Genomic DNA, 25,047 nt, shown 5'->3' with positions numbered 1-25,047 from the left:
TTTTATTCGGCATTCTACTGAAGGTCTACAAGCTTAGAAATAAGGTAAAACATTGAATTGCCATTTTGCTTGCTATAGGATTAGTTACAAGGGAGATCCAACACTTTCTTGACAAACTGCTAGAACTAATAAAAGTAAGCAACTTTCCTGGATAAAAAAAAAAAATATCTAAAAGGATTCTTCATGGAATTGATCAGCTGATCATAAAAAAATTATGAAAGAATAGAAAGCTAAAAAAAGCAAAGAAACTTTAAAAGAAGGTAATAGGGATTGGGATCACCATAACAAATACCAAGATTTATAATAAAGTTATTTTAATTAAAACTATATGAATTAAAGCTATATAGTACTGATGTAGAGATAAACACGTGTACTGATGAAATAGTGCAGAGAGCCCAGAAGTAGATTCTGTATTTGTGGGAGCCGTGCCTATGATGGATATGGCATTATCATTAGATAAGAAAGGAAGAGCTATTCAGTGATGGTCACAGCAATCTGATTATGACTTTCTGAAAATGATTTTTTTGGCTTGTATTTAAATGAAACAATACTATTACATGTTGACCCCACATGTTCAGATTTTTGAGTTGTTTTCTTAACTAATTCAAGCAAGAATAAGATAGATGTTACAGAAATGCAATAACATTTTGAATACAGATTAGTTAAGAATTTTGATTATACATATATGTGTGTATATATATATATATATATATATATATATATATATATATTACAATAATGTTAGCCTGACTTAAAATCTTTTAATTTTGTGAAGAAATCTGTTTTATATTTGATTATTATCAGAAGTGAAGTACTTCTTTATGGTTATTCAATTTATTTTGCTGAAATTACTTACATGAATTTGTAAATTTGAAAGAGCCTCTCACTGTCAATTTGTAGAGGTGGGTGTGGAAAGAATAATTTTTTTATCAGTGACAATACATCTTTTTTTTGTTTTCAATAGCTTTATTAAGGCATAATTTATGTATCATAAAACTCACCTGTGTTAAATGTAGAATTCAATAAGTTTCAGCAAACTTAAAGAATATACAATCATTACCACAAACTAATTTTAAAACATTTCTATCACTTTAAAAAGAAACCTCATACTCATTTACAAACATTCCCCATTCCTAGCCCCCAGCCCTAGGCAAGAAATTTATTCTTTCTACATATTTCCCTTCTTTGGACATTTTATATAAATAAAATCATACACCATGTACCATTTTGTGTCTGGTTTCTTTCACTGGACCTAAGAGGTTTTTTTAGGTTATGCATTGCTTTTTTTTTTTTTAACAGCTGAATAATGTTCCGTTTTCTGGATATAAAACATTGTGTTGATCTAGTCAACAGTTGATGGGCATGTTAGTTGTATCCTCTTTTTTGATTATAGTGAAAAATGTTGCTGTGAATATTCATATAGAAGTTTTTATGTGGTCATAGGTTTTAATTTCTTTTGGGTAAGAGTGGAATTACTGGATCATATGTTATGTTTATGTGTAGCTTTTAAGAAACTGCCAAACTGTGTTTCAAAGTTGCTGTACCATTTTACATTTCCAAAGTTGCTGTACCATTTTACATTTCCACCGGCAATGAATAAGAGTTACAGTTTTTCTACCTCATCTCAATGATTGTTACTTCTGTCTTGCTTATGTTAGACATCCTAGTAAGTGTATCATTGTGGTTTAGGTTTGCATTTCCTTAATGCCTAATGATATTGGACATTGTTTCATCTGCTTATTGGCTATTTGCATACCTTCTTTGAATAATGTCTGTTTAAATTCTTTGCCAATTTTTTTGTGTTGTCTTTTCATTATTGAGTTGTAAGAGTTCTTTATATATTTTGGTAGAAGTCCTTTATTGTTATGTGATTTCAAAATGTTTCCTCTCATTCTGTGGGTTTAATTTTCACTTTCTTTGTGGTATTTTTTGAAGAGCAAAAGTTTTTAATTTTGATTAAGCTCTATTTATCAAACTTTCTTTCATTATTTGTGCTTTCGGTGTTATAGTTAAGAAATTATTGCCTAAACCAAGATCATGAAAGATTACTCTTCAGTTTCCCTCTAAATAGCTTTAGTTCTTACATTTAGGTTTGTGATGCTTTTTGAGTTAATTTTTATGTATGGTATGGGGTAGAGGGTCCAAATTCATTTATTTTTTTGCATGATGTTATCAAATTGTCTCAGCACCATTTGTTGAAGAGACTATTTCTTTCCCTTGAACCTTGTTGAAGTTGTTCATTTTAATGGAGTTTGAATTGAATGTGTAGGTGAATTTGGGAATATGTTTTCTGATGCATGATGATGGGATATCTACTTTAAAGGACATTGTTTGCTTAATTTTGTTTTTAGATTTTTTTATTGCTAGCGAACAGGAATGCAAGTGATTTTTGTATGTTGATGACCTTGAATCTGCATCCTTGCTGAACTCCTTTACTAGTTTTGATTTCTTTGTAGTGGATTTCTTAGAATTTTCTATATACACAATCATATCATCTGTAAATAGAAACAGTTTTACTTCTTTCTTCCCAAACTGGACACGTTGAATTTCATTATTATTATTAATTTGTGTAATTGCCCTGGCTAGAAGCTCCACATAGCGTTGCCTAAAAGTGGTGAGAGTGGACATCATTGTCTTGTTCCTCATGTCAGAGGACAGCATCTTTCTCCATTAAATGTTATGTTAGTTGTAAGTTTTCCATAAGTTTTTGCCCTTTATCATGTTGAGCAAGTTTCCTTCTATTCCTAGTTATTGAGAGTTTTTAATCATAAGTGGGTGTTGAATTCTGTCAATTGCTTGTTTTGCATCCATTGAGATGATCATGCGGTTTTGTTCTTATTCTTTTTTTAACAACCACTTTATTCAGGTAAGAATGACATACAAAAAGTTGTACATATTTAATGTATACAACTTGATGAGTGGAGATAAGTGTATGTCTGTGAAATCATCACCACAGTCTATGCCATAAACATATTTGTTACCTCCAAAAGTTTCCTTCCACCCTCCTTAATTTATTATTTTCTTATGATAAGGACACTTAACATAATATTTACTCTCAGCAAAAAATTGAAGTGTACAATATAGTATTATTAACTATAAGCACTATGCTATACAAATCTCTAGGATTTATTTATCTTGCATAACCAAAACTTTGTTTTTTATTTTGTGCTGTATTGATTTGACCTTTTTCTTGTTCTAGGTCTTCAGTTTTGCTTGTGAAGCCTGCAAAAAGGTGGTATTTAATATGCCTTCTAAACTAGAGGCAGACAAAATGGTCGGCAGAGGTGAGGAATTTCAAAACTGTTTTAAAACAGAAATTTAGTTTACCTACAGTGGAAAAAGCACGTTACCTAACTTTTGCATTTTGGAATTAATCTGAATCTATTTATAAATCAATACAATTCAAGATAATTTAACTATATGTTTCTGTTCTTTATAACTCTGTTGAATTCTGTGGTTGGTTCTGGTGCAAATGTTCTAAGCCATGCTTTTATAGTCATTCATGCCTTAAGGGTTTAAAAATTACATAAAGAATTACATGTAGAACATAGCCCTTTCATTGCCCTGGGAGTCAAGCTTTAGAGAGCTATAGATAAAGAGCTGAGAGAATCAGAGCAGTATTTTCATTGATGCAATGGTTGCTTTGGTGAACATAGTAGGGTGAGCCATTCCATTCAAAACAGAACTGAATCAACCATTTGCACACTGAGAAAGCAGGGAACCTCCAACTTTCCCAACAGTAAGTATGCTCTGCCCAGGTGGACTTTCCATGTGGTACAAAGTATCATGTTTTAAAAAGATATATAGCTTGTCCCAGAGATAGAAAATTATTTTTTTCAACAAAGTGCAGCATTTCTGGTTATAGTGACTCATTTAATTGTATTAAGCAAATGTCACTTTAATTCCTATGTGGAGAAAAAAGGAAGAGTTGTAAGGAGAGGTCAGGGGTGTTCCTCTAGGGAAATAGATTAGAGGTTATCATTCTGTTAAAAATGTAAAGATGAGATAAATCACTCTTAAAAACATTCACTTCTTTTTGACTAAACATTTCCACCTGTGACAAATTAGGATTAAAGAGAAAACACTATACTTGGAATTAACCACTATGCTGTACACCTGAAACTAGTAATTTAATATTGACTGTCAACTGTAATTGAAAAATTTCAAAAAAGTTAAAAAGGTAAAAAAACACTATACATGGGTGACATATGAATCCGTTGAGAGGTTATTACTTAAGTGAGTATTAATTTATCAGTTTGGTTTCTGTTAAGGGAGATAGTTGAAGAAGGGGATGGATTTAATACTTTTGATATTAAGTATCAAAACACTTATATGGATGTTTACATTTCATTACCTTTTTCTACAGGGCAAAATTTCCAGGGAAAGCAGACCCCATGTAGCCTTTTAGTGGGGAGTTCTGGGAAGCTAGGAACACAAAGAGAACTGTGGGCCCGGGGTGAAGAGGATTGTTAGGAGGGAGTGTAACAGAAGAGTGCCAGTGGGAAGAATTCAAAGATAAATTTTTCTTATTTGACTATTTGCCTAACTCATACACTGCATTGCTCTTTGGACCCGTGTAACTTCTGGCTGAAGACAGGTGTATCTTAAAAGACTCAAACTATATTAAGGAAAATTTTCTGTTTGTTTCTTCAGGTGTGTGTGTGGGTGTAGGGTGTATGGCTCAGCTTTGTCATGATTGCAATATACACACCTCTTTTGTAGGAAGATCATTTTCATAAAGCTTTTAGAAGCATATAAAGCTTTAAAGCGACTTATTTAATACAGATATATATACAATCAAGGAATTGCTATTTTTTAACTGAAAGAAAATTATCTTTTTTTTTTTTTAAATACAAGTAAAGAGACTGGTTAAGATATTTGGTAAAGGCAAAGTGTTTGATTTATTTCATTTTACTTCATGATTTTGAAGAAGATTGTATAAATTATTTTAAGGTTCCCCCCCCAAATGTTTCACTTTACAACATGGAAATTTTTACTTACAGTTAATTTGAAAGAGTGCCTCAGGTCAGCAGATCTCATCCAGTCAAGCGACCCTGATTTCAGAGTTCTAGATGATGGGTCAGTGTACACAGCCAGCACTATTGTGTTGTCTGATGAGAAAAGATCATTCACCATATGGCTTTCTGACATGAAGAAACAGATCCAAAAAGAGATTACAGTGCTCCTGGAACATCCGACGAAGGTATTCAAAGTACATTGATATTTTCAGGCATGTTTTTCTTTTCATATAAATATTTTCATTAAAAGTTGCAGAGGACCAAAGGATAGTTTTTTTCCCTCCTCTCCTTTTTTTCTTATTTTTCCTTAATTTATGTTTGCTTTTCCTTGCCACCCCCCACCGCCTTTTCTCTCTCTTTCTCAACACAGGCTAAAACTGGCTTTGGTTTTGCCTTAGTTAAATTGCGATTACACCTCCTCTGTGAAGGCTTCTTCCACCACAGAAGTCTAACAAATTGATTTGTGTGCCAGTGTCAGTGTGGTTACCCCTCTATTATAGCATTCAGAATTTTTTTTATTAGTGAAAACAATTTATCTGTAGTCATTTGAGGGCATGCATTGATCTCCTTTGTGCTTATAGCCTCAGTAATCCCTGACCCATTGTCAATAGGTGTATGTTAAATTCATGTTAAGAGCAGTAGTTCCCATTGAATAAGAAGTTGATTTCAAGTGCCACAGTGATTGTGATGTTAAAATAGGATGGAAATCTCAGAGTATGCCTTAGTAGGAATAAGATTATGTACATCATGGTATTGACCATCACTCAATGAATTTTTCACTGCTGTTCTAAATTGCACAGCATGAGGAATATGGTATAAAAGTAGTTACAGAAATGATGAAAGGTTTAGACGAGATCAATGTTAAGTGTTTTAATGATAAAATTAAATGACTGTTTAGCACTTTAATAAGAGGTTAATACAATTCATTAATTAATTCTCAGGAAATAAAATGTCTTCCTTGCTACACCATGAAATGAGATGGAAATCACTACAAAATCCAATAGAACTTTCTGCAATAATGGACATGTTCTATAATCTTCACTGTCTGATATGATAGCACAATATTAATGGCTACTGAGCCCTTGACATGTGGCTAGTTATAACTGAAGGATGGAATTTTTATATTTTATTTAATTCTTATTAATTTAAATGTAAACAGTCACGTATGGCTAGGGCTTCCATATTGGACACTGTGGATAGAGTGTTAAGGCAGTGAAAAACGTGCATTTGCTTGCTCTGGTTTGTCTGAGAGCATGGGGTTTTAGCAGAAAGAACAAGTAAATGCTGTCTATAGATTGTTACAAAGAGAATGTGTTCTTCATCTCTACTTGGGACAGAACAAGAAGAACTAAAGTTACAGTGATGACTTTCTTAACCTGAAAGTATGATCAGTGTTAGAAAGGTACGTATACAAAAGGAGTTCTCTAGTTTAGGAAACCTTTAACATCTGGCTACATTCTTTCTTACCCTTCTAATATAAAAAGACCTTATTATCTGGTCTTTAGCTTCAGTATGGAAATTCCTGAGACTGAACCTCCAGAGAGGCGTTAGGTTGGTTTATGGGCTGTTCACTACCTTACAGCAAAGTAGGCTTTGATGCTTTTGTTTATTTGATTTTCTTTCTCTAAATTCAGGTACTGAGTAAAAGACACACTAAAGAAACTGTTCTCAGGCGTTCCAAGAGGAGATGGGCACCTATTCCCTGTTCAATGCAAGAGAATTCCTTGGGCCCTTTCCCTTTGTTTCTTCAACAAGTAGGTTTTAAATTCCTTTTGACTGGGAGTATTTTAATTCCAAGAGTCTGTTTTGTTCAGGTTTAATAACTCTTTAAGTATTTTAAAATAACAGATTTGATTGAAGATATTCATGAAATGTAATAAAAGTGAGAAAAATGAGAAAAATCACTAAAAAACTAATAATAATATGAGAAAGACTGTCTAGCCATTCAGTGATCTTTATTAGTTTATTCATTCATTTAGCAGCTAGTTACTGAGCAGGATATAGTAATATCCTGTGGAAGGCACTGCTCTAAGTACTGAAGCTAGAAATAAATTTAGTTATGGTGCTTGCTCTCATGTAGTTTCTTAGCCCAGTGAGGGAGGTAGAAGCAACAAATGATTACAATGCTGAGGGATGAGTGCAGAGATGGTTTGGGGTGATCTGAGAATCCATGGGATAAGCACCAGGTCCTGAAGTGAAATGGAACAGAAAACAAGAAAAAGCTTGGAGGAGGAGACCTCTGAGCTAAGTTCTGAAGGATGAGAAAGTGTTGTGCAAGTAAACAATTGTGGAGAGGATGGAGGTATGGAGGTGAAAGCGAGCAAGGCTCTTTAGAGGAGCCCCTGGGTAGCTTAGTCTGGGATCCCAGGTATGATGGCTGTGGAGCAGGGAGATGACGCAGAAGAGGCAGGTTGGGGTCAAATCATAATGGAACATGTGTGTTCTGCTGGGAAGTTTAACTTTTTCCTGGAAACAAGACGTTTTTAAGCAGGGTCAGGTTTACTTTTCCTAAAGATCCAAATGGAATATACACAATGACAGCAATTATTGAAGTAAGGCTACGGCATGGAGCTTGCCTTTCCCCCTTAAATTTCTATCACTGTGGTTGATGTTTTATACCAATAGTGTGACCTGTGTGTTATTTGTTTACATTTTTAAACTATTCTTCCAGGGTCTCTTACACTTATTTTTTATTTTATCCAATGCTAGACTCTTATTTCGTCTTTTTGATTATTGTACTTTAAGCACGGAAGTGGCATTTTAAGAAATGCTTTCTGATTACGAAAGTTATGCCAGTCATAGGTAACTTTAGCCTTTGGATTGCCAAACCAGTCACTAGCTCTGAGTCTTCATTTCTTTGACATAAAGACATACATTTGATATAGCTGACCTCTCTCTCCTCCTGGAAATACTTTCTTCACTTGGCTTCTAGGACACCATTCACCTAGTTTTCCACTTAGTATGTTTTGTTAGTTCTTCCCTGCTCTCCGTGTCACCTACCCCCATGCCCTACCAGCCCAATCTCTAAACTTTGTGGATTTCCAGGGCTCAGTCCATGAAGCTTGTCTCTTGTGGCTTTTTTGTTGTTGTTGTTAATATTCACTCTCTCTGTGATCTCATCTAATCTAGCTTTAAGTATTATTTATACACTGGAGATTTAAAACTTCGTATTTCCAGCCCAAATTGCCTAATTGATATATCCACATGGAAGTTTAATAGACATATCAACAGACATACCATTCACATGTTTGGGTTTTCTCCTAAACACACCCTCCCATCTCAGTTAATGGCAGCTCCAACTGAAAGTTGTTGGCATTAGAGTCTGTTTGGTAAGGCTTTAGTTGTAGAGAGCATATTTCTATTATAATTAACAGATAGGGATTTATTACAATATATTAAACAGTTTATAGAATTATTGGGAAGTTGGAGGAAACAAACTTTAGGTTAAATTTTCAGTAATGAACCCCAAGCTACACCACAGAATCCACAACTCAGGGGCACACTGCTTTCTCCACGATGGGGAAGCTAATAATTCTAGAGCCAAAGTGCCATTGCCATGGTCAAGAAATCACCACAGTCAGGAAGCTGCTTGTCCAAATACAGCTTCAGAACATCTTAATTGCTCCAGTCAGCAAAAAGATTGATCCATACCCTGTCTCCCAACATCCACTAAACTTGTGCAAAACTACTGGAAGTGCTGCTGCTAAAAGAAAGCAAAGGAAAGGAGAGGAGAAGGGAGGGGAGAGGAGGGAAAGGGAGGGAAGGGAAAGAAAAGAAAAGCATCTAAACTATGATGCCAGCAAAAATAGCAGAAACAGTGAAAATGAGACATCTACTTCGTTTATGGCTTCCAAGTCTCAAGCAAGCACACTTGATTGTATTTAAATCCAGAACCTTGGTTTCAAGAGACTGGAAAACAGAGAGTTTTTGGTTCACTCTTTCCAGCATCTACACTCTGAGAAGGCATAGTGAAAGGAGGATGAAATAGATATTGTGCCCCAATTTACCATATCCGTCTATTGTTTTCAGTTAAACATTCATTCTTGTATTATTAGAGGATACTGGTATAACTGCATTTTACCAAGATCTCAAATTTTAGTGGCTTAAAGCATGGTAGAGATTTAATCCCCTCATGTGAAAATGTGACCTGGTAAAGAGATTCTAATTTGAGAAAACACTAAGGATCCATGCTTCTCTATTTTTTATTTTTTTTTGCTCGTCCATCCTTGCAGGTTCAAGATGGCTCATGGCTGTGTCCAAATGAAAGAGCAAGCTCTTTCACCTTCTAAAGCACAGTTTGGATCTCCCACGTGTCATTTTTATTCACATCCCTTTGACCTAACCTTTTCATGTGGCCATACCTAATTGCAAGAAAGGCAGGGAACTGTCTTTCTTCAGGGCAACCCTGTGTTCAGCCATAAATTCTCATACTAAAGAAGATGGGCAGAGTAGATATTAACGGTACATCTTCTGAGATAGTGTCATCTTCAACTTCTGTCTTCACACCACACATCCAACCCATTAGCAAATCCTGTTGGCTATATCTTGAAATTCTATCCAGAATCTAACCACCACTTCTCACCACCCCTACTGCTACCATGCTAGTCTAACAAACTATCACTCTTCCCTAAATTCTTGCAGTAACTTTCTAAATGGTCTTCCTGTTTCTTCCCTCACCCACCCATCCAAGTCTAGTCTCAGCAAAACACCAAGTAGTATCTTTAAAAAAAATAAATCAGGTAATATTAGTCTTGTCTAAATTATCCCGTGTCTCCCCATCTGTCTCCAAGGAAAAGCCAATATCCTGGGATTACTTACCTGATGTTGCCCCTATTACTGCATTCTTTTTTATCTCCTACTGCTTTCCCTCAGTTCTCTCAACCACTGTGGCCTTCTTGCTTGCTGCTCCTTGAACACTCCAGCCTGGAGAACACACTAGTCTGGTCCATTTACACTTCTTGTTTCCTCCACCAAGAAGAATCTTCCCTGTTTATTCTCATAGCTCATTCTTTTAATTTGTGTCCGTTCCCCTCCCTAAGAAACATTCCATCAGCATTCTCTTCACCATATATGAGAGTCCCTGTTTGCCTCATTCCTGCCAACAATGGGTATTATTGTTCTTTTCTATCTTTGCCAAATCACTAGATAGGAAATTATGCCTTATTGTTTTTAATTCAATTTTCTTTGGTTACCGTTTATGTTGAACATTGTATTAAATTTGAGCAGTTGCAAAAATCTTTTGTCAAATGTTTGTTAAACTGTTTTGTGTATTGGTGAAGTGACACATGATTATTATTTTATTAAGTCATCTCTTTAAAAGAAAATTATAAACACATAAGCTGCGTTTTTTAAAACTAGCATTTTAATGGAATTTAAGTTTTTTACATTTTTTTTTTTTTCCTTCTAGGTTCAATCGGATGCAGCACAGAACTATACGGTCTTCTATTCAATAAGTGGGCGTGGAGTTGACCAAGAACCTTTAAATTTGTTTTTCATTGAAAAAAACACGGGAAATCTGTATTGTACTCGGCCTGTGGATCGTGAAGAATATGATATTTTTGATGTAGGAGTTTTATTAATATACATGACTTTAAATGATTAAACCATGTTTTTTTCTGATACTTAACTCTTTCTTGTCTTCTTGCACTCTCTTCTTAGAGGCTATCTTAAAGTCAAAGGAAGTAAATTATGCAATATTTTGGAATACTTGGTCTGCTCTTTGTCTCAACTTCTGTTAGGTACACTTGAAATGAAGCAAAGAGTTTAACTGTATTTGAATGTAAATTCCAGTAAGTTTCCAGGAGTTGTTTTTGCTTATGAGATACTCTTGCTCTCTCTGGTCATGATACACTTCCTCTCTCCAGGACATGGACACAGTCTTCCCTCTTCTACTCTAACTACTTTTTTTGGTCTTCTTTCCACAAGTATGATTCTCTGATCATATGTGAGAACCAGATAAGGAGGTAAAAGTGGGAGATCAAGGGTTAGTAAACTAGTATTATGAGATGGATGTGCTTACTGTCAATGGGGAATAACTCAGACAATTTTCAGTGTAATATGGTAAATGCTGTGGGGTCATGTGGTCGTCCCTGTGGTGCAGGGACAGTGATTTCCCATAAGAAAGAAGGAGTCTCCTTCTAGAAGAAGGAAGAGATGCTGGGAAAGCAAATGTGACTGATGTCCACCACGTGATATTTCTTAGCTTTCGGTTAGAAAATTATCAACTATATGTTATAATCATATGCTGAATAGAAATACATTCTATTTGTCATTCCATTGCCTTTAATTAATTAGCAATGCAGAAATTGGTAAATATATTTTGTTAGAAAAATCCTTCAAATGTGTGCTCTATTAGGTAAAACAGTAAAAGTGCTTTGTAGTTCCAAGATTGGGAATCATTGCTTTACTTAGATGATATAGTAGAGATTTTTCCCATTACAGTGAGTTTGACGTTCTCCCCCCAAAACTTTCTGATTATGGAGAGAATAAGGACTAGAATCTTAGTCTGTACGTTCACATTTCATTCCTCAATCTAATTAACAGAGTTGTCTCTGACTTCACTGTACTCTGAAGTTTTATTTGAAGTATAGCCATTTCTACCAAACACTGGATACGCTTGACTGTAGCTCCATTTGATGACTAAAAAAACACGGAATAGAAAATTTGAAGTCATTTCTTATTGACAGGATTTGCAAGGAAGGTGGTAGATAAAGCATAGTATTCTGTCTTGCTAGGATCTTATATTAATGGCCTATTGAACTTGCTTTTTTCTGTTTTTCAGTTGATTGCTTATGCGTCAACTGCTGATGGATATTCAGCAGACCTACCCCTTCCGCTACCCATCAGAGTGGAGGATGAAAATGACAACCCCCCTATTTTCACAGAACAAAGTTATAATTTTGAAGTTTCAGAAAGTAGTAGACTTGGTAAGACAACATTTTTGCATTGAACTATTTTATGCATATTTTCTTTGGCCATTTGTATTTTTCATTGTATGAAATGTATGTTCATTTCCTTTATTCTTATTTTCCTTGCGATTTATCTTTTTCTTAACTATTTTTTTTTAATCTACCTAAATCTGTTCTTTATATATTAAGGCCATTAACTTGTCACGTTGCACATATTTTCTCAGTGGATTGTTGCTTTTTAATTTTATTAAAGTTCCTTTTTGAGATATAGAAATTCAGGTCTTTCATTTAATTAAATATATCCGTATTAGACTTGAATGACCTTTTCCTTTCTGACTTTATGGTGAGACAACTTTTAACAGTAAAATGTATTATGTTAAATATATATGTGTACATTTTTTAAGACATTGAGTATTTTATATCAAAGTTAGATCATCCTGAGATGATATTGGACCAGTATTTATTTACCAGAGTACTTTTCATCCCATCAAATCCAAATGACATGTAAGTTAGGGGATATTAAAGGACTTTGTGGTGTTGTCAATATGATACCAATTGGTTATAAAGGCAGATAAGTTATTCAAACTTTGTACCACATTTGGTTTATATACTTAATTTCATTGTATCGTTATGTGGATTTATCAATTTTCTCACTTCAAATAGACAATATGCAGGGTAGAATGTACAGTAAAACTAAAATCAATATAGATATTTTTATTAGGTTTTATTTAGGGAGGTGTTGAATGACATCCACTAAAGATACAGTTGTTTAAAGCTCTTATTTCTTTTTCTTCTTTTAAATCTACTACTGTACTACTTCTAATTTAAAAAGAATGCTGGAATAATTTTAGAAAAACTTAGATCACATGCTCTCCATCCTAAACACTTACTTTCACATGTAGACAACCAAATGTTTCAGTTTAGTTGGCTTTTAAATGTGGCATTCATGAAGTCTGCTGAGACTTGCAATGGGGAGAACAGCCACTCACAATAAAGCTGAAAGAACGTGGACTTAGTCATAAAGGATGACTTCGCTAACTTGTCTTTTAAAATTTCTTCTAGTTACTTAGATCTTCACTGCATTTTTATACTTGCTATTCCCCTTCATATTTTACTTTGATAATTTGATGCCATAGATATTAACCTCTTTATTACATGGTACAATTACAAAAATAAATATCATTGGTTTGGAGTTTACGAAACCTAGTTTTTGATTCAGAGTCTGTTATTAACTCACTGTGGGAACTCAGGTAAGTTCCTTTGAGTTCTCTGACCTGTAAAATGAGTTAATTACATGAGATGACCTATAATGTTTTCAGCATCACGAGTCTATGACTGTTACATTTTTCTTTTTTCAAAGAGGGCTGATTGATTTCAAACTCTTTCTTGAAGATTCTGTTCTCTTCAGTATTAACAGGGAAGAATTAAGGACAAACACTTGGATGCAGATTAACCCAGGGTACTTTAAGGATGTCACACGGGTAATTTCAGACCAATTATGTTTGTGAAACTCTTATCTAATAGGTGCTCTTGAGTTTGTATTAACTCACATGCAGAGAGTTTGGATAAAGGATGCTCAACCAATACTGAAGTATAACACTCATGGAAAGGAATTTTCAAGATTTTAGGAAGATTTTGTGTATAAGTAAAGCAATTCTGTATCCAGAAAATTAAAATTGTGTTTATGTCTTCCTGAGTGTCAATAACTTTTCGGGAAGAAAACGTTATGTCTTACAAAGATTATAAATTTTTTTTCCTATAGAAAGATAGATGAATAAAATTTACTTTCTTATGGCAAAAACATTAATATTTCATGTCTTCATATTGATCCACTGCAGAAATCTTGTCATTAGTTATAAGCATGTAATGGGAAATTCTTTACTATATATACTATATATTATAAATATATAGAAAATATAGAAATATGCTAAGTATGTTTATTTACATGCATATATATACACACATACATATTTAAGGATATTTTACAGTGACAAAATCATTTAAAACTAATATATCTTTGTGTTAAAAGTTTCACTAGACTTTTATTTCCTTCAAATACAATATTTCAATGAATATGTATATATGTATATGAATATGTATATATATATGTGTGTGTGTGTGTGTGTATATATATATATATTTGTATGTGTCTGTGTTGTCTCAGGTCAGCCTTACATATAGTGCTATAAGCAAAGTGGATCTATGCATTGCATTTTCGTGGGCATTGGAACACTACTATTCTTACACTGTAAATACACCTGTAGCTATTCGTTATGGGAAATCCTTTACCAGGGCAATAGTCTTACATTCCATACAGGTGGCAAATATTAATAGCTCTAACAGAAGAAACAGTTGGCTTAAATTCTCCCCAGATGGTGAATATAATAAAATCCCTTCCTGAAGATTAAGTGGGACTGAGGGAAGAGGGGGTGTGGATACTAAGCTGGTAGAAAAGAACAAGACAAATCAGACCCACCACAAAACTGAAACATCATAGAAAGGAGACTGGGTCATGAAGGGTCAACTTAACCACGTATGCAATTACATCCCAAATCAGTCTTGATTTAGCTATTAATCAAAAGTTCAATTTTTAAAAATCTGACTTACTCAGGAGACACGGTTTATCTCTCCAGCTAGGTTTGTTGTTGCAATTGTGTAGGAACGTTCATTGAAATTATTCTTGAATGCCATTTAAATAAACTCTTAGTAATCTACTATCAAACATTTTGAACTGCGAGCCAAGTAAAAATATACCTTGATTCTCAATTTCATAGTGTTTTTTTTTTTATTTTTTTTTTATTTTTTATTTTTTAATTTATTGGGGTGACAATTGTTAGTAGAATTACATAGATTTCAGTTGTGCAATTCTGAATCACATCATCCATAAATCACACTGTGTGTTCACCACCCAGAGTCAGCTCCCCTTCCATCACCGTACATTTGATCCCCCTCACCCTCATCCCCCACCCCCCAACCCCCTTACGCTCTGGTAACCACCAAATTACGTTCCCCAGATTAATTTTCAAACCCCGTGGCCATCCTGTGGTCACCGACTGCCCTCCAATCCCCTCACCCTCCCCCCCACCCCCCACTCCCCCCGCCCATCTAGCAACCCTCAGTTTTTCCTCATTGTCTCCCAAACAGTTTCTGATTAGTTCATTCACTTATTCTTTTCTTTAGAATCCGCAAATAAGTGAGATCATATGGAACTTATCTTTCTCTGTCTGACTTATTTCACTTAACATAATGTTCTCTAGATCCATCCATGTTGTTGCAAATGGTAAGATTTCTTTCTTCCTTATGGCTGCATAATACTCCATTGTATAAATGTACCACAGTTTCTTAATCCAGTCATCTACCGATGGGCATTTTGGTTGTTTCCATGTCTTAGCTATTGTGTATAGTGCTGCAATAAACATAGGAGTGCATAGAGATTTTTGAATTGAAGTTCTGGATTTCTCCGGATAGATACCTAGGAGTGGAATTACTGGATCATAAGGTAGTTCCATTTTCAGAATTTTGAGATACCTCCATACTGTTTTCCATAGCGGCTGCACCAGTCTGCAATCCCACCAACAGTGCACAAGCGTTCCCTTTTCTCCACATCCGCGCCAGCACTTGTTGTTTGTTGATTTATTGATGATAGCCATTCTGACTGGGGTGAGGTGGTATCTCATTGTGGTTTTTATTTGCATTTCTCTGATGGTTAGCGAGGTTGAGCATTTCTTCATATGTCTGTTTGCCATCTGTATGTCCTTTTCAGAAAAATGTCTCTTCAAGTCCTCTGCCCATTTTTTAATTGGATCGTTTGTTTTTTTGGAGTTGGGTTGAGTAAGTTTTCCATAGATTTGTGATATTAATCCCTTATCAGATATATCACTGGCAAATATCTTTTCCCATTCAGTAGGATCCCTTCTTGTTTTATTGATGGTTTCCTTTGCTGTGAAAAAACTTTTTAGTTTGATATAATCCCACATGTTTATTCTTTCTCTTAGTTCCCTCGCGCGAGGGTGTATATCAGTAAAAATCTTACTCCGGGTAATGTCTGAGAAGTTTCTTCCTATATTTTCTTCTAGGTATTTTATGGTTTCAGACCTTACATTTAAGTCTTTAAGCCATTTTGAATTTATTTTTGTATATGGTGTAAGGAGGTGGTCCAACTTCATTTTTTTGCATGTGTCTGTCCAGGTTTCCCAGCACCATTTATTGAATAGACTGTCATTACTCCATCGTACATTCTTGCTTCCATTGTCGTAGATTAAATGGCCATATAGGCGTGGATTTATTTCTGGACTCTCTATTCTGTTCCATTGATCTATGTGTCTGTTTTTATGCCAGTACCATGCTGTTTTGATTACTGTAGCCTTGTAGTATAATTTGAAGTCAGGTATTGTTATACCTCCCACTTTGTTCTTATTTCTCAAGATTGCCTTTGCTATTCGGGGTCTTTTATGGTCCCATATAAATTTTAGGATTATATGTTCTATTTCTGTGAAAAACGACGTTGGCAGTTTGATAGGAATTGCATTGAATATGTATATTGCCTTAGGCAGTATGGACATTTTAACTATATTAATTCTTCCTATCCATGAACATGATATGTGTTTCCATCTATTTATATCTTCCTTCATTCCTTTCATCAGTGTCTTATAATTTTCTGAGTATAGATCTTTTACTTCTTTGGTTAAATTTATTCCCAGGTATTTTATAGTCTTTGGAGCGATTGTAAATGGGATTGTTTTTTTAATTTCTCCTTCTGATGTTTTATTATTGGTATATACAAATGCAACTCATAGTGTTTTATGTTGTAAATTTGAAATCATCTTTATCAGTATTTTCACAAGACACAATACCTCTAGTAAGATATACATTTTAAAATAGGTTTCCATCATCATGGTTAAAATTTGAAAAGTGTAGATACTTCTAAACATATTTAACAATTCTGTAAATTAAAGACTTTTTTTTTTAAACATGTAGGTGTTCCAGTGGGAGTGGTTTGCGCCACGGACAGAGATGAACCAGATACGATGCATACACGCCTGAAGTACAGCATTTTGGAGCAGACACCAAGATCACCTGGACTCTTTTCCGTGCATCCCAGCACAGGAGTTATCACCATAGTCTCTCACTATTTGGACAGAGAGGTAGCTTTCACACTCTGTAAAATATCATTTTACTGGGGGTTGAGGCTTCCTTTTCTCCTCTAATTACTGTAATTTGCTATTCTTTGGATTAGAAGTTTCTAATTTTATTTTATTTAGGCATAACATAATAAGAATCCCTGGATATGTTACCTGTTGTGTGTTTTTTTTTTTTAATATTACTTCTACTTCTTCATGTAAGAGAAACCATAAGTGATAGAAATACATACTGATTGGTATTTAGGAGTGGAAACAAAAAGTATTTCTTATGAAAGTTGTTATTGTTGAATATTATTTTATTTCTTGTGTGGCTAGTTGGTTCCAGCTCAGTTCTCATGTAGGACAATTTTTTTTATTTGTTCCATGAGCATAGATCAGAACCTCATCCCTATCCAGTTATTATAGATAAATATCTTTTTATCAGGAAAGGATTAGTTGAGGTAAGGTTTATGGATTACTACAAATCTGTAACCCTATTTGGATGATAGTAATAGCATATTGTCATCTCATTTATAGCATTTCATGCATAATTTTATTTGACCTTTATAATTTCCTTGTTTGACTAGATAGATGTGATATCTAACTACAGAGGAGAAATGTGATAGTCATTGATTGATTGACTTGATTTTGTCAGCCTATTTTTAACTCTGAGTCATGTATGATTAAATAAGATAGATGAATCAATTTCATATGTACAAAATAGCTTTAGTGGAACACTTTAATGCTTCCCACTACAACTAGATTAAAATAAATAGAAGGATCAATATGACTGGGAGAGACATTATGAAGAAGAAATCAGTAGATTTTGATGCCAAAGAAAAAGAGAGAGATGGTGAGAACTTATTAAAAGGAATCAAAAGTAGTACCTAGGTTTTATTTATTTATTTATTTGTGTGTGGGGAGGCAGGAAATTTTATGTGATAAAGCACATAATAGTGATAATCAATAGGGAAGTTTGAAAGGGACAATTTGAATGTGTTTTTCATGTGTAATATGTGGAGATGATGTGGTAATCAAGTGAAAACCAGGATTTCTTCCTCATTTTTTTCCAGATTGAAAAAATGAGGCTTAGAAAAGATCATTTTTTTAAATTAAAGTTTACTGGGGTGACAACTGTTAGTAAAGTTAACATAGGTTTCAGGTGTACAATTCTGTATTACATCACCTATGTATCACATTGTGTGTTCCCCACCCAGAGTCAGTTCTCCTTCTATCACCATATATTTGATCCCCTTAGTCCTCATCTATCACCCCTTTCCCCCCTTACCCTCTGGTAATCAAAAGTTTAATTTTGGTAATCACTAAACTATTGTCTGTGTCTATGAGTTTTTGTTTCTTCATTTGTTTATCTTGTTCCTTTGTTGTTTTCAGTTTTATATCCCACATATCGGTGAGATTTTATGGTTCTCGACTTTTTCTGTCTGACTTATTTCGCTTAGCATAATGATCCCAAGATCCATCCATGTTGTTGCAAATGGCACTATTTCATCTTTTCTTATGGCAGAATAGATTCCATTGAATATATAGCACATCTTTTTTATCCATCTATTGAAGAACACTTTGGTCGTTTCCATGTGTTGACCACTGAAAACAAAGACCACTGAAAATAAAATGAGCGTATGAAAAAATGCTGAACGTCACTAATCATCAGAAAAACGCAAATAAAAACCACAATGAGATATCACCTCATACCAGTTAGAATGAGTATCATCAACAAGACAAATAGTAACAAGTGTTGGAGAGGCTGTGGAACAAAAGTAACCCTCATACACCTGTTGGTGAGAATGCAGATTGGTGCAGCTGCTATGGAAGGCAGTGTGGAGGTTCCTCAAAAAATTAAGAATAGAATTATCATATGACCCAGAAATCTCTCTCCTAGGTATCCACCCCCAAACTCTGAAAACGTTTATCCATAAAGATATATGTGCTCCAATGTTCATTGCAGCTTTATTTATGGTGGTGAAAATAAATAATTTAAGGTTACACAGCTTGTAAGTTATTTTGGGCATCAAACCCAGATCTGTTTGCCTGAATAGAAAAAAATCTAACGAGATTTTGTGGGGACTAACATAGGAAGTAAAGAAATGAACATGAGGGGTAAAGAAACAGTGCATCTACAGGAAGAAAAAACAGGGTATCAGAGTCCTGGGGCCTCTGGGAGGAGCCCTTCAGGGTGGGAATATTGACTTCCAATGTGGAAGAGAGGTGAATAAAATGGAGACTGGAAAAGAGATAGAAGGAAATAGAAAATGAAAAAGAAAAAAACAACATAAGAACAGTAACATAGAAGAGAAAGGCAACAGAGATGATTGTGTCACAAACTAATGAGTCCATTTCATCGTCAACACACCATTGGCAAAACTCCATTCCCAGAAGTATGTCAGTCAGCAATGATTTCCTAATTGCCAAATCCAACAGTTACCATACGTCCCTGTCTATTGTCACTTACTGAAACTCTCTCTTCCCTTGGATTTCTGAGTTTCCTCCTGCTTCTTTGATCGTTTATTTTTAGTGTTCTTTGCTTAGCCTTCTTATTTCCTCTTTATATCCTCAGCTATTGAAATGCTATTATTTCTTATATTCTCAGCTCTTCTCATCCTTTAACTTCTCCTAGATAATCTGATTCCTGCTATAATTTCAACCACCATCTATCTACATACTGTTGACTCCCAGATTGGTATTTCTAGCTATCTCTCTTGTAAGAATGAGACCATATATCCTTTCTAGATCTTTCTCTTTAGATTTCCCACAGGCACATAAAATTCAATATGTACACCAAACAAAACTCATTTTGTTGGTCCCTCCTTGCCAACCTTGCTAGTATTCACTTCCTTAGAGAACAGTTTCTCCTGCATTTCCTATATTGGTTGGTGCTTATCTATTCCAGTAGGACACCTGAGCATCATTCTCAACTCTTCTTTCTCTACTAACTTACATATAGAATCTGTTATCAAGTCCTACTCTATTGACTCCCACCTAACCTTCCTGTCACCCTTATTCTCTGTTCTTATTACCACTGCCTCAGATTTGGATCACCTGTCTGAGACTATTCCAGGAGCTGTGTACCTGGTTTCTTTGACTCCCAGTCAGCTTAGTCCAAATTATGCTCAACCTTCTTTAATAATATTCTTTCTAAAACTCAAATGTTTTTATTTTGGTCTCCCCCTATGACTCCTGGAAAACCTTTTCCTATTACCTGCTACTTAAAGCATAGTCTAAATTCTCAGTATGCCTCTTTATAACTTAACCTTTGCCTACCTTTTCAGCTTTATCCTGGTCTACCAAGTTCTTAGCGGGTATATAAACAAGGAAATAAAAGCATAGATATACACAAATAGAAGAGTTTACAATTAAAGTTTCATTTATAAATCTAAACAACAGTTTATAAAAGCAATTAAATATTTGCTTTCTTTTAAGGTTGTAGACAAGTACAAATTGATAATGAAAGTACAAGACATGGATGGTCAATTTTTTGGATTGACGGGTACGTCAACTTGCTTTATAACAGTACAAGATTCAAATGACCATGCACCTTCTTTCAGAAAAAATGCTGTAAGTATATAATACCAAAACCTATTTCTGTCTATTGCCGTTTGTTGTTTAATCTGAATTAGTAAACATTTATCATACTTTGAAGTATATGCGTTTATTTTATGAATAAAATTAAATAGTAAACATATAAAACTGTTTTGTTTATTCATAGTAGTATTTATATTACCACCCTCTCGTTAAAGGCCATAACATTAGTCAACATTTGTAATGAAATTCCTCTTTCATTTAAAGATAACCCTTCATAAAACAATACCATTTATGATTCACAGTTTAAAAAATCTAGGCAAAAACTATAAGAACAAGTACTTTTGGAGTGAATGAAACATTTTACTTTCTTTGTAAAAGTTCTCTTTATGAAGTAAATGTTTAATGTGTTCTTCCTGTTGCAGTATGAAGTGTCAGTAGAGGAAAATGCATTCAATGTGGAAATCTTACGAATACCTATTGAAGATAAAGACTTAATTAATACTGCCAATTGGAGAGCTAATTTTACCATTTTAAAAGGCAATGAAAATGGACATTTCAAAATCAGTACAGACAAAAAAACAAATGAAGGCATTCTATGTGTTGTAAAGGTACAGTAATAATGAATAATTGACAGCTTGGCAAGTTAACAAGTTTTAATAAACTAATGGTTTAATCAACTAAACGGTTTCATAGACTCTACAAGTTGCAAGAGAACTTAGTCTCTTTAGGCCAACTGTTCCCATCTAATGCCGCCTTTCTTCTATCATTTTTTTTGCCAATTATTATTCACCTAATTTATGCTTGAACGTTCTCAATTATAAGGATCTCCTTATCTTCATTGGCAGTTTATTCAATATTTAGAGAGTTCTGATTCTCAGAAGTTCTACTTCTACTCTGCCTAAATTATTCTCCTTATATTCCATGTCTTTGATCCAGGTTTTATTGCTAATGCTGTACAGAACAGGTGTCATTCTTTTGAAAACCTGTTATATCCATTTGAGATTTAACCTTTTCAAAGATAAATATTCCCGATTCTTTTAATTATTCTTTACATGATATAATTTAGAAATGCATATTCTCCTCTCTCTCTCTCTCTCTCTCTCTCTCGCTGTCCCTCGCCTGGTTGTATCTGATTCTTTTAAAGGTAATATAGTATTACATTAGACAGCACTTAATGAGCTTATTCTTTCTTCTGTTTGTTGTATTTGTCATTACACTGTTACATGTGAGGATCCAGTTTATGAGCACAGAAAATATCCTGTGTGGGGAGCACCCTTGGTTTTATATTCTTAGCCCAGAAAAAAAATGAAAATTGTCCTGCATACAGATATTGGCATCGTTCATTGAATAAAGGAAGTTTATCTGCCAGTAACAATATGATGGAGGCATTGGTACATAAACATTTCTATTTGAGTTATTTCCTCTGTAAGAATTTCCAGAGATTTTGTCCTAAGGCTTGGCAAGTTCTGTCCAGATGTGAATAGTCAAATATATTTGTTCCAGATGACTCTCAATATCAAACCTCTCCCTATTTCAATTTTCTATAACATGATCTGCCCAAACTGAATACCTAAAAAAAAAAAAAAAAAAAAGAAATTTTATAATTGAGAGAAATAGGAGAGGAAATAAGAAAATGGTACTGATATTTTTTTCCTCCTTATTGGCCCAATTCGATCTAGCCTTCATTTGGACTCTCCAGAAAGCAGAGCCCAATACAAGGTTCTCAATGAAGGTAGATATTTAGGGTGTGGATCCCAAGAAGCCAGAGTAAAATTGGGAAAGTAAGACAGGAAAGAATGAAAGTCAATCAAGTCTGCGTTATTGAGCTAGTCACCTTTGGTGTTCAATCACTCAATGAACCATGTAGAATTTACTTCAGAATTATCTTCTCAAAGATGGGTACCTGGGGAATTTATCCATCAACTTCCATCCTCAATACCCATGCCTGGTTGGTTGAAGGTTACCCCCGCGAGCCTCAACTCTCTTGAACTTCTTGGCTGAGCTTTGCCTGCCAGAGGGAGCTCTCTGGCTTTGGAGGAAACCTTGAATCTGAAGAGCTGAATGTGTGTGTGCTTGAGATGTGAATTTATCAGCACAGACGAGGGGGGCGTCCACCACGCTGCAGCTGGAGGAGGGGTGGGCTGAGGGGCTGTGGTAAATAATTCTTTTGAAAAGGGCTGCTATGCATCTACTACAGTTTCCAAAGCTGGACACATTTATGTAGCACTGGCTTTCACTTCAAAATTGATGTGATTGGCAACAGATTTTTGTAAAAGCTTTCTCCTGACATCTTCGTCTATGCACCTCCCCCACCTTCGCCCTCCCCATCTTGACTTTTATCTGGAAATAAGTCAAAGAAGTAGTTTGAGATATGAGATGGATAGATCATGCCCACTGTAGTAGCTCGAGTCAAAGACCCAAGCTCAGATTCCCTGGAGGGAGAGCAATTAGATGGTGATACTTTATTGCTTTTCCTCTGGCTCAGTTAAAATTTCCTCCCCAATAAAATTTGTATGCATCTGTTTTCATTATTTTTAAACAAAAGATAGTTGCACTTATATTTATAGTTGCATTCCAGTTCCTACACCTAGGGAATATTTTTGGAATTTTAAAATAGTTACCATTCACTGAGTAACATTTATGCCACAGGGAATGATATTAGGCACCTCATGAAATTTATGTATAGTTGTCATATCCCTTTAGGATAAGGTATTATTACCATTTTATAATTTTAGAAGTATTTGTTTATAGATTACTTTTTTGCACCCTTTCTCTTAAGTTTTTATATCAGGATCAGGGTTGCTTCATAAAAATAATTTATTTTTCTTCTTTTTGCATACTCTGAAATTGTAAAAAGACAAAAAACATTTGATGAACAGATTAAGAGATTTTTAACCTTCCCAGCAACCCTGTAGTTGTTCCTATCATTCTTCCCATTTCCAGATGAAGTAGCTGACTCAAACAAAGTGAAGTAACGTGCCCCAATTCATTCAGGTCGGAGGTGATAAAGCCAGGATACAAACCCAGATATTCCTGATGCAGAACCCTTCCTCCGAAACACTGTGTTCTTCTGCTTCCAGCTGGGTACCCTTGGGCCATGTTCCTCTTATATCTCCTCATTTGCGTATTTGGGTTACTTGACTTGATAAAGCCATGACTTCAGCTGTACAGCGGACTTTCTCTTTTTGGAACTTCAGTTCATTTCTGCGTCTCTCAGTTTACCATTTAAATGATCTCCTTCCTCTGTCATTATCATCTCTTTTGCTAATCTTACCTTTTATCTTTCTTTGAGTCATTCATAACATGCTCTAACATTTTGGTCAATGGAATTTGCATTCGCCATGTTAATGACTTCCTTTCTACAGTGTGTGCAAACCTTAGAAAACCTTAGTTCATCACAGAGCTCCTTTGCTAACCACACTGGTCTTTAAAAGTATCTTATCCTTTTCCTTGGTAAAGATTTGTGTTTGTGTGCTTGCTGTATCTTCAAGAACTTTCTAACCTTTATGATGTTTCTTTTATTTTAAAATCAAACATTGTATAATCAGGGCATTTGAAATCCATCTTTCTGTCCTGTGGGTTACATACCTGATGATGACTAACCTTCTCCATCCTGGTTAAAGTAAAGAATCACATTATGATTGCCTTGGAAGAATCCTTTGCCAGGATTCTGTTTAGGATAGGAGTGTACTTTTTTTTTTTTCTTTTTCTTTCTTTTTTTTTTTTTTTAATATAATCTACAGGATTAAATAATCAGGTTAAACCAAAGATTGCTTGGGTGTACTTCTTTAGCTGAACAAGGCTTCCAAACGTTGCCTTGTTCGTTAGTGTCTCCTATTATTACATCATTTTGACTGTTATCAAAAAACGCAACACTATTCCCTTCATTTACCTGTGTGACAGTTTGAGAGCCTGAGCGATTACTAAAGCCAATAGGGTAGCGTGCTTATTATGTGCTACAATGTTAAATGTTATTCTTTTAATAATTGTACAGAAGAGAAGGCTTTGTTTTCTCTTAGAGAGAATGAGAAACTTTCCCAAACTCACACAGCTAGAATGTCATAGAGACAGAATTTGAACCTAGGTCTCTTTGATTCCAAGTACATGTTCTTAAGCACTGTTATATTGCTTTGCATATGCTTTTGGAAAGTTAGCCTCTGTATTATCTGTAAAGAATAAATAATACTTCTCTTTGCCTCCCTAGTAGCTAGCTATTCAATATAACAATGAAACTGAAAGCACTTGGTAAACTATAGGATATTATTATTATTATATTTTTAAAAGTATTAACACATTCTTGGTACTACTGTTTGTAATAAAAAGATAATTTTTATCTTAAAAATATATAACTTTTTTGGCACCGTAGAGGCTGAGTTGGTACAGTCTTCAGCTGAGTCCTTGGTAATCTTTCCATGTCAGTGTTTATTTCTATTTCAGCAGCAGCAGCATATAGTGCATATA

The 25,047-nt window shown here is 34.7% G+C and overlaps 1 protein-coding gene across 2 annotated transcripts in view; it reads left to right on the top strand.

Moving 5' to 3' along the window:
• DSC3 (desmocollin 3) overlaps window positions 1-25,047 on the top strand; it is a 44,678-nt gene that overhangs the window by 5,688 nt on the left and 13,943 nt on the right. For both annotated transcript variants that reach the window (XM_033087930.1, XM_033087931.1), the window contains exons 2-9: window positions 3,200-3,284; window positions 5,004-5,203; window positions 6,653-6,772; window positions 10,426-10,581; window positions 11,800-11,944; window positions 16,904-17,070; window positions 20,485-20,619; window positions 21,009-21,194. In XM_033087930.1, the coding sequence (XP_032943821.1) occupies window positions 3,200-3,284; window positions 5,004-5,203; window positions 6,653-6,772; window positions 10,426-10,581; window positions 11,800-11,944; window positions 16,904-17,070; window positions 20,485-20,619; window positions 21,009-21,194 (1,194 nt within the window). The remainder of the gene's footprint in view (window positions 1-3,199; window positions 3,285-5,003; window positions 5,204-6,652; window positions 6,773-10,425; window positions 10,582-11,799; window positions 11,945-16,903; window positions 17,071-20,484; window positions 20,620-21,008; window positions 21,195-25,047) is intronic.

This window comes from Rhinolophus ferrumequinum, chromosome 19, assembly GCF_004115265.2.
Source record: "Rhinolophus ferrumequinum isolate MPI-CBG mRhiFer1 chromosome 19, mRhiFer1_v1.p, whole genome shotgun sequence".
In the NCBI taxonomy this organism is placed as follows: Eukaryota; Metazoa; Chordata; class Mammalia; order Chiroptera; family Rhinolophidae; genus Rhinolophus; species Rhinolophus ferrumequinum.
Note: the sequence above shows the minus strand (reverse complement) of the source record. Positions and strands in the feature narration are given on the sequence as shown.